Below are 15,789 nucleotides of genomic sequence, written 5' to 3'. Positions count from 1 at the left end.
GTTTTTACTGTATATTTGATCAAATATATGCTGCCTTGGTGAGCATTATAGACTTCTTACAAAAATCTCACAATCCCAGACTTTTAAATTGCAGTTCGTTTGCCAGCTATTTGCTCGTTGAAACATACAAATCTCCTCTCCTTTTAATATGTAGACTCCATTAGATAAATGCTTTGAAGATCTGTCTGTCTGTCTCAGTATGCGTCTGACTTATTAAAATGATCCCAAAGCATCCCAGAGTGAAATCAAGTCAATCATCTCTGAGATTTATCTAGTAACAGCTTATGGATGGGAAAAATACCAATTTACTGATAACAGATGGCTATGCTATCCTATCAGCATTTTTTAAAAAAAGTTACATTAATATTTAAAAACAACCAGTTTTATCTGCTACTGCAATATTCTGGATTCTGTCATACATTTCTGTTAAACCCGTACTGTTGGGGTGTTTAGTACAGTAACAGAAAGATGATGCTCAGTTTGGGCGAATTTGCACATTGCTGATGGAGACTAACTGTAAACCTGGCAAAAACTGCTGACAGGCTCTGTAAACCTAAAATAAATTGCTAACTGATCACTCTATATTCCCTGACATGACATTATTTTGTTTGCTTGCTTGCAAGTAGTGTTCATGTTTACAACTGCTAAAACAACTAGTTACATTTACTTGTGCAGTTATTTATTTATTTTACCATTATTAGGGGTTCAAATGTATAGTGCTGAAACCCTATGGTAATTGTTAGTGTTACGGAGTGAGGGAGACGGGAAGCGGGCGGTTCCATCTGCGTAGCTTTTGTTAATACACAAAGACGTGGTCATACACAGGCTTGGGTCGAACAGTGGCAAACAAGTATATAAGGACAAGACACAAGAGTAATCCGAGAACAGACGAGGGTTATTCAATGTCGAACGTAATCCAGGGGGACTAGGCAAAAGGGTGTTCCGATAAACAAGCAAGAGTTCAAAGGCAGGCAGTGAAACAGACAAGACGAGATAACCAGGCGATGATACAAGACTAGAAAAGCAGACTAGACACAGGATAACTTAGAGATGGCTCCATAAAGATGCTAAACGCTATACAATACTCGGCGATAGGAAAGGGTAGTCCAAGGCTTATATAGTCTGATTGGATGCAGCTGTTTGTTTGTAATCTGCACAGTGGATGATGGGGAATGTAGTCTGGGGTGTGGTGCAACAGTCTGTGTAACGTGAATGTCAATGGAATGAGAGGGCGACATCTGGTGGTGAGTGGACCGAAATCCACCAGCCAGATTTGTGACAGTTGAATTGGTCACGGATCAGCGATCTTCACATAAAACTGATTGTGCAGACCAAACCGTAAGTCATAAGGACTTGAAACTTGGAGGGATGGTAGTACTTGTACCGGCTACAATGTGACCAAAGCTTGCCCTAATCGGCCAGACAGGGGCACTACAGCGAACAAAAGTACGAAATCGCTCATAACTCCTAAACCAGAGGTCTCAGACTCAATTCCTGGAGGGCCGCAGCTCTGCAGAGTTTAGCTCCAACCAGCTTCAATTCACACCTGCTTGGAGTTTCTAGCAATCCTGAAGACCTTGATTAGCTGGATGAGGTGTGTTTGATTAGGGTTGAAGCAAAACTATGCAGGGCTGCGGCTCTCCAGGTCCGACGTTCACCACCCCTGCCCTAGAACCACAGCTGTCAATCAAATCGTTAAATGATTGAAAAGATGTCAAAAACCTACTCTGGTGAAGTTGTAGGTTTTTTGCTCAATCTTAAAAAAATACTGCAGTACAATTCTTTGGACTCTCTAGGTCAATAATTATATATATATATATATATATATATTTTTTTTTTTTTTTTTTTTTTATTTACCCACATTAAACAGGTGATTCTAAACAAGCAGTCATAAACGTGAAACAAACAAAAAAAAAAAAAAAAAACATAATATTTCTATTTTTAATTGCGTGGTTTTGCCAAATAATGTTTTTTTTTTTTTTTTAAATCATTGATTTAGGTGGTTACAGACTTGCTACATAATGTCTTTTTTCATATGTGCTTAAATTCCTTAAAGCGCTTGAATCCCACTATTCACTGCTTGCAGCTATATTTCTATTTATTTTACTAGTTACACATTGCAAGTTATTGCTATATTAATAGTATTAATAGTCAACTAACATTTGCTGAACTATCAGAAGGTAGAATCCTAGTAATTGACAAATGACAGTGCCACCTTAACATATGTAAACAGTTATTAATATCCCTATAGATTTCTATTATTGTAAGCAGACATTTCACGCGTTTCAAATCAATCACTTGTGAAGGTAGCTGCCCACGCAGACAGCACAGCAGCTCAATAGGTTTTGAAACACTGCTTTTCCTCACTCTAACTAGCTCAAACTAGTAGCAAATGTCTTTCTCTCTGCTCCTTTAGCTGGCTGTGCGATTTTTGAAGTATAATCCACATTAATGCTAATGAATAATAATGGAGAGTGTTTCTGAGAAAATGAACCCCATCGAGACATACTATCTGCTGAAGAAAGTCCAGCTCACCTCAGAAGCGCTGTTTGTCTCTGAGAAACTCACCCAGAGGCCCTTACTGCAGAAACTCTCCTCAAGCAACAAGCGTTTGTTGCCTTGAATGGCAATGGAGTGAAGCGCCTGTCCTGGGGTCAGGGTGAAAGACTGTCACCATGGAGACAGGGCTCCCGAAAGCACCGGATCAGGAGTGTGGTTTCAGTGTGGTCCTCTGCAGATGGAGCCGCATTAAAGATTTCATAACAGCAGTGACACTCTTACACAACATCAGACCGACCAACCTTAGGCGTTCACACTTTCCTGTCTCAACACTCTTGACATTTTGGTGTTTGTTTTTGGCCATGTTTATTCCTCGTTGGTGTTCCCACCAAGCAAAACCCGTCAAAAATCGTTGAATTTTACTTGGTTAATAGCATTACTTAACAAAACAACATGCTTTAAGAATTTTTTACAGGAACACTTTTCTGGGCTCTGAACATGTCAGTTGCGTTGCTGTCTGTGCAGGGTCAGAAAGCTCTCAGGTTTCACCAAAAATATCTTAATTTGTGTCCAGCAATAAAACAAAAAATTGCGCAGAAAAGACCCTTGTAGATTCTCATGACTGTGTGTAAAGGTCAGTATGTCTCCTTCAAATATAAGATAGTAGCAAGATTAGTTCTAATTCTCAAATGTCATATGGAACAGCCACAAGATGTTTTATTTATTTATTTATTTAACAATTTAGTTTATTTTGTTTTAAATGAACCTACATGCAAAAAATCTAAATCATCCCAGTAAAACCTTTAACTCCAATATGCCAACAAAATAAAATAAGTTTTTAACCTGGCTTTATCCAGTGTTCAGATTTCTGTTCTGGAACTGTATGCAAATTAGTCCATATTCAATTAGATAACACCTCATTTGCATATTTACAATAACACTTCAGAAAATGTGTAAAATGAAACAGTTGCTTTAATGTACTAAGATTAATCAACTGTTAAAAGTATTAAGACGTATGCGTTTTTTTTTTTGTTTGTTTGTTTTTTTTGTTTTGTTTTTTGTTTTTGTTTGTTTGTTTTTTTCATCTGATCAACTCTGATCATCTGTAGTATCTTGACTTCTATTTCCAATGATAATCATTTAACCTACCTCAGTGGAACACCTGAGTTTACTTCACCATATTACAAGCTAATCATGACAAACTATATATCGTTGGAAAGGTCTAAGACTCCTAAATAGATATTTCAACATATGTTTGTGTTACAAATTATGTAGGAAAAGTAATATATTAAAAGATTGCAACTTAAAAAATCTACATCATAACATGAGTTCTGACCTTTGTCACTAAAGACTTTCTTCATTGCCTTTTCCCTATCACACTTTAGAAATCATAAGAAATTATATATCAGTTGAAAACTTAAAATCTCAAAATTCATCATTTGAAAGTCATTTTAAAATCAAACTTTGCATTGCCATGGAAAATGTACATCAAAATCATATTACAAAATATTTTCATTCATGAATTATACAAATTTAAGTTTGGATAGTGTATTTTTATGTCTGTGTTCAAAAATGGGAGTGACAGTTAAAGAGTTAAAATGATTTTTTTTTTTTTGAGTTTTATTCCCATTGACAATCATATGTTTGAACTGTTTTAGGTTCAGGTGAAAAATTGTCTACAAAATTCATCAGCACTTTACGTTAAGGTGTTATGGTAACACTTTAGAATAGGGAACACATATTCACTATAAACTAACTAGTTTTCCATCAATAAACTCCTAATTCTCTGCTTATTAAGAGTTGATAAGGTAGTTGTTAAGTTTAGGTATTGGGTTGGGTTAAGGGATCTAGAACATGGTCATACAGAATAAGGCATTGTTACATGCCTACAAGTACTGATAACTAGCCAATATGCTAGTAATATATGCATGCTAATGAGCAACTACTTAACAGTGAGAAATGGACCTTAAAATAAAGTGTTACCAGTGTTACTTAGTAATATTGGTTAATGTATTAAGTAACATGAATGATAACATTATGTATTAACTAACAATGAACAGTACATTTATTACAATATTAATCAATCTTTGTTAATGTTAGTTAATAAAAATACAGGGTAACACTTCATTTTAAGGTGTCCAGTAATGACCTAATTAAGTACTTAGTAGTAGACATTGCACTTATATGAAACAAAATGTACTTACCATGTAACTAAGTTATGGAACAACCTGTAGTTACAGTTTGTAATTATGTAGATGTAATAGGAAGCTACTGTTACACATATGTAACAGACTGAGTCTGTTACACAGCTGCTTGTACACTCTAGACTCTAGATAGACTTTATTTTAGGTAGTTTATGTCTGTGTACTTTCTTTTTTTATTATTATTATTATTACATTGTATAAAATGTGTAACACATATGTAACAGTCTTTTGGTTACATATGTAGCTGTGTAACAGACATATGTGTAACAGTGGCTGCCTATTATATCCACATAATTACAAACCGTAACTGCAGGCTGTTCCATAACTTAGTTTACATGGTAAGTACATTTTGTTTCATGTAAGTACAATGGCTACTACTAAGTACTTAAATAGGTAATTACTCTGTATTACGACACCTTAAAATAAAGTGTTACTAAATACAGTCATTCATTGTTTGTTCATATTAATTCACAGTGCATTAACTAATGTTAACGAACGCAACTTGTGATTTTAATGATGCGTTAGTAAATGCTGTAATTAACATTAACTAAGATTAATAAATGCTGTAGAAGTATTGTTCATTCTTAGTTCATGTTAACTAAAGTTGTTAACTAATGAACCTTTTTGTAAAGTGTAACTAAAAATTATTCATGTACATATGGAAATAGCGTGAATACAAAGATGTATTTGTACAAATTTGCAAATAAAACTTTGCACTTACAATTAGATTTTAGAAGACTCTTCCCTTATATAATCTTATTGGACTTTGACCCAGGGACCATGACATTCTTCCTTCTCTGAAAAGAAAGCAAACAGAAATAAAAAGAGAGGAAATGTAGATTATGGGAGGACAGCATTGAGCGGTTGTAGAATCACTGGTCAGTGGGCAGGTTTGGGATGTCAGTGAACTATAGAGACATAGCAACAAAAACAGGGCCAGTGTGTTTACCCAGAATTCCGTGCTCTTGCCAGCGGCAGCGCTGTGAGGTTTTTGCTTGGCTCCACAAGAACTGGAGCGAAGTTATGCCGCAGGAGTCACAAGCGGAGCAGACAGACGTGTCTGTCCTACATTTCCCTTGTTTGCTTTACGGATATTTTCTAAATTGACTAGACGGTGCATTGACTGAACAGCTGAACAACTAGTCAGCCTTAAGGAAAGGTTCAGGTTCATGTCAACAACACACCAATGGTTTTTCAAGGGCTTTTCATATTGGAACTGTGTTTTTCTGGTCAGAAACAGCAAGATGGAGGGTAATCAAAATATAAAAGCATGTCTTGAGAAACGTATTGTAAGGTTATAACTTGATACTCATACCAAGAGATGATGATAAAAAAAGTGATTAAAACATTGCTCTGATGGCTGTAGATTCTTGATGCTAAATGTAGTACATTTGGTGCAACTTCTCCAAAATATTGTTTTATTATGAAACAGTCAAAAAGTTATTATTAACATGCTGCATTTTACAGTTAGAGTACATTCATTCATTTATTACTTATCTGCGATAAGTCATATTTTATTAATAAAGAGAAAGCATGTTAAAATATTGCACAGTCATATGTTTCAGTTTGCTTGAAATTGTCTTGATTTTGCTTAAATTACAGTTTTTGCACTGTCCATTTTTGAGGTGAGTGAGTCTTGTGTCAAAATTATCTACTTCAAATGTACTGTATATCTAAAATCTAGGAATTATTATTATAATTAATTTATTCATTTATTCTAAATTGAGTTTAAATAATTAAATGCAATTATTATTCTTATGTCGGGAACATATAACCAAATAACAAACTTTATCAGAGCATCATGCAACCAGTATTATACAATTTTTATTTATTTATTTATTTATTATTTATTTATTTATTTATTTATTTTTTTTGTGATTATTTACATGATGATTATATGTGATGCGATCTAGGAAAACCCAACACGTGGTGAAATTTTACCTTTTGAAATTTTACGTTTTGATATCATATGAAAGCTGGGTTCAAGCCCTTTCCAAAACTGTTTTTATTTTGTATTGAACGTAACGAAAGTTATGGCTATCTTAAGTTGGCTGATAGCGATGATTTTTAGGAATGGAATTTTGAGAAAAACGGTTTTAAGGTTAAAGCTTTCACTTTCAACTCACAGATGGAGAGCTTTCAGGAGTGCTATACTGCATCATTACACAAACAGACTAACGTCTGTTTTCTGTTGTTTATCATGGGCATAGTCTCCGAACTTTGATCACCCCTTGTATGTTTAGATACAAATAATGCCGCCTACCTTGTAGTTTACATTTAGAAAAGCGAGCGCAGCGTAACTATTCACACACTGTGCACAAAACAGACTGTCATCGGACTCTTCTTTAGTAACTTCATCATCCGATCCTTTATTTCTGGATGTGAAATAGTCCATTATAACATCGTTTAGGGCATCACTGCGCAGACTGAGACGAAAAAATAATTGTTTAAGTGAGCAGCTGCAGTACTTCAGACTGCACTGTTGCGCTCTGCCATCTCACGATATTAAAAAAAAAATATATATATATACCTCAAACATGAGGTTTACCTGATTTAGTAAATGACACGTGTTTGGCCTGCCATTAAAACTTTGAGGCAAATGGTGAAACTGGACCACCCGAAATCATCAAAATATGCCACACTGTTTGCAGAATAGCATTGTTTTGCTATACTAAAACTAAAAGTTCTGTGTGTTGGCAGGAACAAAGATTTACTCTCCTCTGAGAATTGCTGCCATCATGTTTGTTTGGCACTAGACTGAATAGTCATCCTTAAAATCAATGTTATTTTTCTCTTACATTCAATAACAGGGAATGCAGTGCAATCAATACACTCACATGGTATTACAGCAACAAAAATGGCAGTTAAACCTCCTACATCTTGCGTCACATTATAAGTGAGCTATTAAACAGTCAATAAAACACCATACAGCTCTGACCTCGCGGCTCGCTCAGGCAGAAGGAACGGAGATTTCATTGTATCCATTCACATCTGGCTTTTTTGATCAAGTTCCTGCCATAAGAAAAGCCGTCATTAAACCGCTTGAACTTCGCTTATTAGCGAGACGTTGATGCAATTATAGATGTGAGCTGGAAGGCTGCTGACGAGATGTATTGTGTGCAAATGAACAAAGTGCCTTTCAAGAGGCTGCGTCTTTAGGTAAAAGCTATAGAATGTGTTCTGTAGATGATGGTTGGAGAGCATTTCAAGCATTCAACGCTTGGAGATTTTTCATTATTATGCTCGGAAAAATGTGGAAGGCTTATTGCAATTGAACGTCTACCTCCTGTCTGGTCAGAGGTTTTGTTTTCCAGTGGTCATGTTGCATTCGCTCTAACTGAAAATAAAGCTGGCAGCGCTCATGTTTTCAGCAAAGTGCGGGGAATAAGTGAAGTGCAGTCATAATGTGGCACCGGCGCTCTTGATATCGAGAGCGTGTAATGATTTGATGCTGAGCTGACAAGCACAGGCAGATAAGAACAAATGAGGCGTTCGGTGGGCATGAAGACAAAACATGACGCTTAGAGATAAGTGATATGAATGGACTGCATAACAACTGGGGAAATGGTATAAATCATTTTTATTCTGCACTTTATTGCAAAACGGTAAGGGCAAAAATGATTTAAGAAATAGGAAAGGCAACAAATAGTACAGGGAACATGCACTAGGTTGGTTAAGATCAGAAAGCTGTAAATATTTAACCACAAACACGAAAATGACCATTAAATGATTAAGATTAGATTTTTTTTAACGTTTAACACTGTTATTAACAGTGATGATAGTAATTAGTCTTGTCACTGCTCCAGATTGCTGTACTTTTGCAAAACCTCACAGTATTCATAATTCTCAGTGTCACCACATAACAAATAAAACACTCAAATTATTTAACAAATTAATGATTGGTAACAAATAATACGTCTACTGTACGTATATTCTAACCAAAATACAGTACATCCAGTACACTCACTATAGCAAATATTAAATGTTTGATTGTTTATATAATCAAAATATGAGCATATTTAGATGGTTTACCATGGTACTTTACTATAGCATTTATGTGGTACTCTAAAACACCATATTCAGTGTTGGGAAGGTTATTTTGGAAATGTAGGTTACAGATTACAGGTTACCCTATATAAAACATAATAAGTAGTGTAACTATTTAATTACTTTACTAAAGTAACTGATTACATGTGAATACTTTTTGATTACTTTTCTAAATTTCCAAGTGAGTCTGTTGGTGCCCTGAATTTCACAACTCACTGACCTTGTGAGTCATTAATGTAGGTTATGCTACAGTGCTGAAATAACTGTAATATTAGATCTGACATGGTTACCAACCTTATTCAAGGAGGAAAAATGCTATTTATATATTTTCTGTTGAGGGTTCATAAATAGAAGTGTGGCTGGAAAAGACATCTTTAGCTAGCTAGCAGACAAGCTAATTTGTTATGAAAGGAGATTAGCATCATTAAATAAACTACTGGACATGCACCAAGAAATACAGAGCTAAAATACGCCCTTGAATACATATTAGTAGCATGGTGTGGCAAGCAGGAGTAGGCAATGCCTTTCCTACTTTATTTAAGAACTGCAGATGCTTCCTCAGGTTCGACACTGAAACCTTTGAAATTGTTAACATTTCAATAGTTCATTAATAGTTGCAATTCTGTCAGAAAATGCAAACTTCTCTCAGAAAGTTCTTCCAATCGCAAATATTTTAGTATTCACATGCTTATTGTTTTTGTTTGCACTGCAACAACACAAAAAACAGAGAAGAAAAGTCAAACTTGATAAAAATTTCACACAGAACTCAAAAATGAACTGGACAAAATTATTGGCAGCTTGTCAAAACTGTAAGAAGTAATTGCTTTTCAAGCATGTGATGCTCCTGTAATTTGCATTTAGACACCTGTGGCAAGTAACAGGTGGGGGCAATATAATAATCACACTTGCAACCAGTTAAAATGGAGAAAATTTGACACAACCTTTGTGTTGTGTGTCACACTGAGCATGGAGAAAAGAAAGAAGTGTAAAGAGTTGTCTGGGAATTGAGAGAAAAAAAAAAATGTGGAAAAACATAGACAATCTCAAGGCTACAAGTCCATCTCCAGAGATCTTAATGTTCTTGTGTCCACTGTGCACAGTATCATCAATAGGTTTACAGCCCATGGCACTGTAGCTAACCTCTCTGTTCACATCTGAACAAAAAGGGACACTATGGTAGGAGACCCAGGAGGACACCACTGCATAAAAAAGCAAGACTTGCCAAAACTTATGTGACAAAACCACAGTCCTTCTGGGAGAATGTACTGTGGACAGATGAGACAAAAGTAGAGCTTTTTGGTAAAGGATATTATGGCACTGTTTACTGAAAAAGAAATGAGGCCTTCAGAGAAAAGGACACAGTCCCTACAGTCAAACATGGTGGAGGTTCAAAGATGTTTTGGGGTTGCTTTGCTGTTTCTGGCACTTAATGCCTTGACTGTGTGAACGGTATCATGAAATCTGATGATTACCAAAGAATTTTGAGGCGCAACGTAGTGGCCAGTGTCAGAAAGCTGTGTCTCCATCAGAGGTCATGGGTCTTCCAGCAGGACAATGACCCAAAACACACTTCAAAAAGCACTCAGAAATGGTTACAAACAAAGCGCTGGAAAGTTCTGAAATGTCCAGCAATGAGTCCAGATCTGAATCCCATAGAACACCTGTAGAGAGATCTGAAAACAGCAATTGGGAGAAGGCATCCTTCAAATCTGAATGACCTGGAGCAGTTTGCAAAAGAAGAGTGGTCCAAAATTCCAGTAGAGAGGTGTAAGAAACTCATTCATGGTTACAGGAAGTGATTGATTTCAGTTATTTTTTTTTCCAAAAGGAATCTTACCAAATATTAAGTTATGGGTGCCAATAATTTTGTCCAGTGCATTTTTTGGGTTCTGTGTGGAATCAGATTTGACTTTTCTTCTTTGTTTTTTTTGTTTGTTTGTTTTTTTGTGTTGTTCCAAAGCAAGCAAACAAACAAACAATAAATAAATAATAAACATGTGAGTACCAAAACATTTGCAACTGCAACAATTTTCTGAGAGAAGCGTTGCGTTTTCTGACAGAATTGCAAGGGTGCCAATATGTTTGGCCATGACTGTATATATACAACACAATAGTGTGATGTTCCTTGAACTTTGTAATTAATTATTAGTTCAGTATTACTTTTTAGTGTAATAAGTATTAAAGGGAGAACTCCACTTCCAGAACAACAATTTACAAATAATGTACTCACCCCTTGTCATCCACGATGTTCATGTCTTTCCTTCTTCAGTCGTATAGAAATGATGTTTTTTGAGGAAAGCATCTCAGGATTTTTCTCCATATAATGGACTGATATGGTGCCCCGAGTTTGAACTTCTAAAATGCAGTTTAAATGCAGCTTCAAATGATCCCAAATGTGGTTGTAAACGATTCCAGCCGAGGAAGAAGGGTCTTATCTAGCGAAACAATTGGTTATTTTCATTAAAAAAAATACTTTTTATTCTCAAATGCTTGTCTTGCCTTGCAGTCCTTGAACTCTGTGTACTCTGGCTCAAGACAGTTAGGGTATGTCGAAAAACTCTGACCGTATTTTTTCCCTCAACTTCAAAAATCATTTAACCCTTTAACTGTCACCGTCCGCTCTGTGGGACGCTTAAGTTTGCTTCACCATATTACAAATAAATTATAATCATGACAAATGATATATTGTTGGGAAGGTCTAAGACTCCTAAACAGATATTTTACCACTCTTTTGTGTTACAAATTATGTAGGAAAAGTAATAGATTAATTTATGATTTAATTTAAGAGTGCACCTCAAAAATCTACATCATAACATGAGTTCTGACCTTTGTCACAAAAAGACTTTCTTCGTTGCCTTTTTCCTCATCACACAATAGAAATCTTAAGAAATTATATATCAACTGAAAACGTAAAATCTCAAAATTCATCCTTTGAAAACCATTTTAAAATCAGACATTGCATTACCATGGAAATTGTACATCAAAATCATATTACAAAATGTTTTTGTTCATGAATTATAAAAATTTTACTTTGGCTAGTGCATTTTCATGTCTATGTTCAAGATAAGGAGTGACGGTTAAAGGGTTAAAAATCATTCTACATCGCTGCAGAAGTACCGACACAGTCTTTGCAAAGTGAACATACAAAAAAGATCAAAAACCCTTAACAAAAAAGGTAAAACAGCGATATAGGATGATTTTGAAGTTGAGGGAGAACATGAGATGGGAGTTTTTCGACATACACTAACTGTCTTGAACAGGAACAAAAACAGTCCAGGCAGAGTAAGATAAGACGAGCGTTTAGCATTAAAAAGTATATAAATTGTATTATTTTAATTAAAATAACCGATCGCTACGCTAGAAAAGACCCTTCTTCCTCGGCTGGGGTCATTTACAACCACATTTGGGATCGTTTTAAGCCGCATTTAACTGCATTTTTTAAGTTCAAAATCGGGGCACCATATCAGTCCATTATATGGAGAAAAATCCTGAAATGTTTTCCTCAGAAAACACAATTTCTTTACGACTGAAGAAAGAAAGACATGAACATCGTGGATGACAAGGGTGTGAGTACATTATTTGTAAATTGTTGTTCTGGAAGTGGACTTCTCCTTTAATGTGATAGCACTGAATTATCTTTATCTGCGTATTTCCAGCAAATACGAGTAATTGCAATTCATTTGATTAGTTAATTAGTATGTTATGTGCACTTAACTTGATTACAGTTTTATTGGTTAACGTTCCTGGGAATAACTGTTTCTTGTCTTTTTGCACAGATAAAGTGCCTCATTTCTCCAGACTCGGGGATGTGGAGGTGAACGCAGGACAGAACGCCACATTTCAGTGTGTGGCGACCGGACGCTCCACCAAGACCGATCCCTTCCTGATGGAGGTGAGTGTGTCTTTGAGTGTGTGTGTGAGGGAATGTGAATTTTAATAAGCAGATATTGCCTAATGAAGGAGCAAGCTTAGAAAAACTATATTTGGGATGTTAAACTGCTGGAAGTCTGGAACATGTGACCTTCAGGAAAAAACTCATTAAAATTCAATGCACTTCCTTTTTAATTAAGCAGCGGCAATTGCACTTCCTGGTCCTATTTGATGTGTAAAGGATAGTTGGAATTATTTTATTATTAAATGTCATTTATCTCTACATTGTGTGCAGTGTTGAATAAAATATGCACAAGTCAAGCGAGTCAAGTAAAAATTTAGGCTACAAAAATATTTAGCTTTGTTTTAATTAAATATGTAAACATACTTAAGCAGAGCTTGTATAAACAGAACTTTTTAAAAGTGGTACACCTTGAATATTTTGGCACTTTGTTTTTTTTCCGGTAACACTTTACATTAAGGTTTCATTTGCTACCATTAGTTAATGTGTTAACTAACATGAACGAACAATGAACACTATATTTATTACACTATTTCTTGATCTTTGTTAATGTTAGTTAATAAAAATACAGTCATCCATTATTTATTCATGTTAGTTCACAGTGCATTAACTAATGGTAGCAAACACAACTTGTGATTTCAATAATGCATTAGTAAATGTTGAAATTAACATTAACTAAGATTAATGAATGCTGTAGAAGTATTGTTCATTCTTAGCTCATGTTAACTAATGTGGTTAACTTATGTTGACTGATGAACCTTACTGTAAAGTGCATTGCAAAAATATTTATTTATTTATTTATTTATTTATTTATTTATTTATTCCTGTGCAGGACATCACCAAAACTCAAAACTGCTTATATACATTTTTCTCTACATAAGGTATATAATTTACATAAGGTATTAAGACCTTTTTTATGGCAGTACACCTTGAATTTTCTCTAGGCATATTTTGGCTTTTTTTTTTCTTTTAAGAAAAATATTGCTAAAAATATTAGTTTTAGAATTTTCTGGAGTAATTTCATATAGTACTCCCTTTTCATGTCCAGGTTATGATTTATGGAGGAACTATTGGACTGTGATATGTGGAAAGAGCTATCTATTAACATTAACGTTACCATCCATTAATAATTTCCACTTATTTCAATGGCAGTTGCTTGGCTGGTGCAGTAGGCTCCCACTAGCAGTTTGAAATTTGCTCATGGACCGCAGTACATTTTGAGCCAATAACCTGAGCCATAAATGCCATATAAATAATCACTTGTACACCCCAGGTAATTAAAACTGCTTCCTGAGATTGTGGGATCGTGTTCTGTCTTTCTGTTTGAACACATGAATGACTCCTGTGTGAGCGCCCCCATCAGACCGATCCCAGCATAAGCGCTCAGTTTTTGTGTTTGGTATTACAGCTGAGGGCTGAAGCGCTTGCCCCGGGCCATGTGGATTCTTGTCTTACAACCTTTTCACTCTCTCATTGGTGTTGTCGAGAGGTCCGGTGTAATTCCATTGCTCTGGAAAGGTCACGCAAGTTTGAACCGAGTTGTGTTGGAACAGTCCAGTATTAAAGTGAGCTACATGAAATTGAAAATCCACACATTCAGTCTTTGTCTAGAAGCAGTGCATGACACTAGCTTTTTGGTGTTAAAGGTACACAGTGTAATTTTTCTACTTTCTTTTTCAAAGTTGTACACTTAAAGAAGTTATTTGTAGTTGTAAGAATAATGCCATGAGTAGTAGTAGTAGTATATATATATACAAATCACAGTTTGACAGTTAAACAGCTGAGCCCAAGCCTCTGTTACTAATTCAAAAACGTTACTTTAGTACTAGTAATGAAGGAACGTTGAGTTGCTTCATTGAAAGCTTATTGTATTACGGTATTAAAAGCTCACTATATTATATAGAATATTATGAGAAAGAGATGGACTGAGCGAGTATGATTAACGTACCTGGATCTAATACAGCATTTATTCTTCAGATCAGTTTCGTATTCACAATAAACATTAGTGTAATATGAATGTCCGCTGAGGACCATGTCTGAGTCCGTGACAAGTCCGAGTTGCCTAAAAATTGTACTCGAGACCGGACTCGAGTCCGAGTACGAGTCCGTGTACCCCAACTCTTTGTAGTGGTAATATACTGTACTGTGTAGTTCCTCCTAAATCAATATTTGCTACCTTGTGGTACCTTCTAGCCTTGTGCTTTCCCACATGTTTGACTAGACAGAAAAATATGTATAGTGCTACATTTCCCAGAAGAGAAAGACAATCTGCTTTTCTGAACACTCTCTAGCATATAGATCTCAAAGCATATTACACATGGACTAAAATCCACAAAAATCCATTCTTCAAAAAATCCAGTGACTCCAAAGAGTACGCAGAGATTCCTTCACATTCAGACAGAAATAGCAGTCTCTCTCTTGAACTAACACTGAGCTCCGGCTCCATCATTGACTGGATCCTCTCTTCATATCGTTCTCAAAGCTTTAACATCAGAAACACTTTCTGGGTGACTGAAGTTGCTGAGGTTTTTAGCATTAGACGTGAGTCCCCAGGCTTTAGTTATGACGACCTTTGTTTTTTCTATTCCTTTTTTTCTTTTCCTTTCTTTTCATGCACCGATTCTTTTTGTATGTAAATCCAATTTCAAAATCTCTTTCAAGACAGAGGATGATACTTGCTCAGTTCCTCGTGGGCTGAACCTAATGAACCTCTTGATTAGTGTATATACTGTCTACATAGCCAGCTGCCTTCTAAGACCACATTTTAATCAACGAGGTCCGGTGAATGGAAACATCCTAATACTCAAAATATGCACACATGTGTAGCACCACAGTTTTAAATAGATTTAACAATTTATTTGATCTATTCCTGCAAGTGTGCTATAAAATATATGCATATTTTAAATAACTTCACTTGGCTCCATCTGTCATCTTGGATTATTTGTTCACTCATTGTAATTCATAATGGGATTGATTTATTCAAAGTTGCATGCTAGAATTTGGCCAAAACAAGCTTTTCTTTTACTTAACCTTGCTTTTGGTTTTGTAAAAGACAGTTTAGTGCACAAGCTCTTTTTCACACACAACATACTATTAAACCCACAAGGCTGCACATGTTAATAACCTAAAATCCTGTGGAAATTGTAA

General features: G+C 35.5%; 1 protein-coding gene across 1 annotated transcript in view; it reads left to right on the top strand.

Moving 5' to 3' along the window:
- The window catches only part of ptprua (protein tyrosine phosphatase receptor type Ua), a 304,775-nt gene that overhangs the window by 161,058 nt on the left and 127,928 nt on the right, over positions 1–15,789 (top strand). The window contains 1 exon segment of the mRNA XM_051137296.1: positions 12,527–12,642. Within this exon segment, the coding sequence (XP_050993253.1) occupies positions 12,527–12,642 (116 nt within the window).

The sequence above is a fragment of the Labeo rohita genome, chromosome 19 (assembly GCF_022985175.1).
Source record: "Labeo rohita strain BAU-BD-2019 chromosome 19, IGBB_LRoh.1.0, whole genome shotgun sequence".
In the NCBI taxonomy this organism is placed as follows: domain Eukaryota; kingdom Metazoa; phylum Chordata; class Actinopteri; order Cypriniformes; family Cyprinidae; genus Labeo; species Labeo rohita.
The sequence above is the reverse complement of the archived record's forward strand: the minus strand, read 5'-3'. Positions and strand labels throughout refer to the sequence as shown.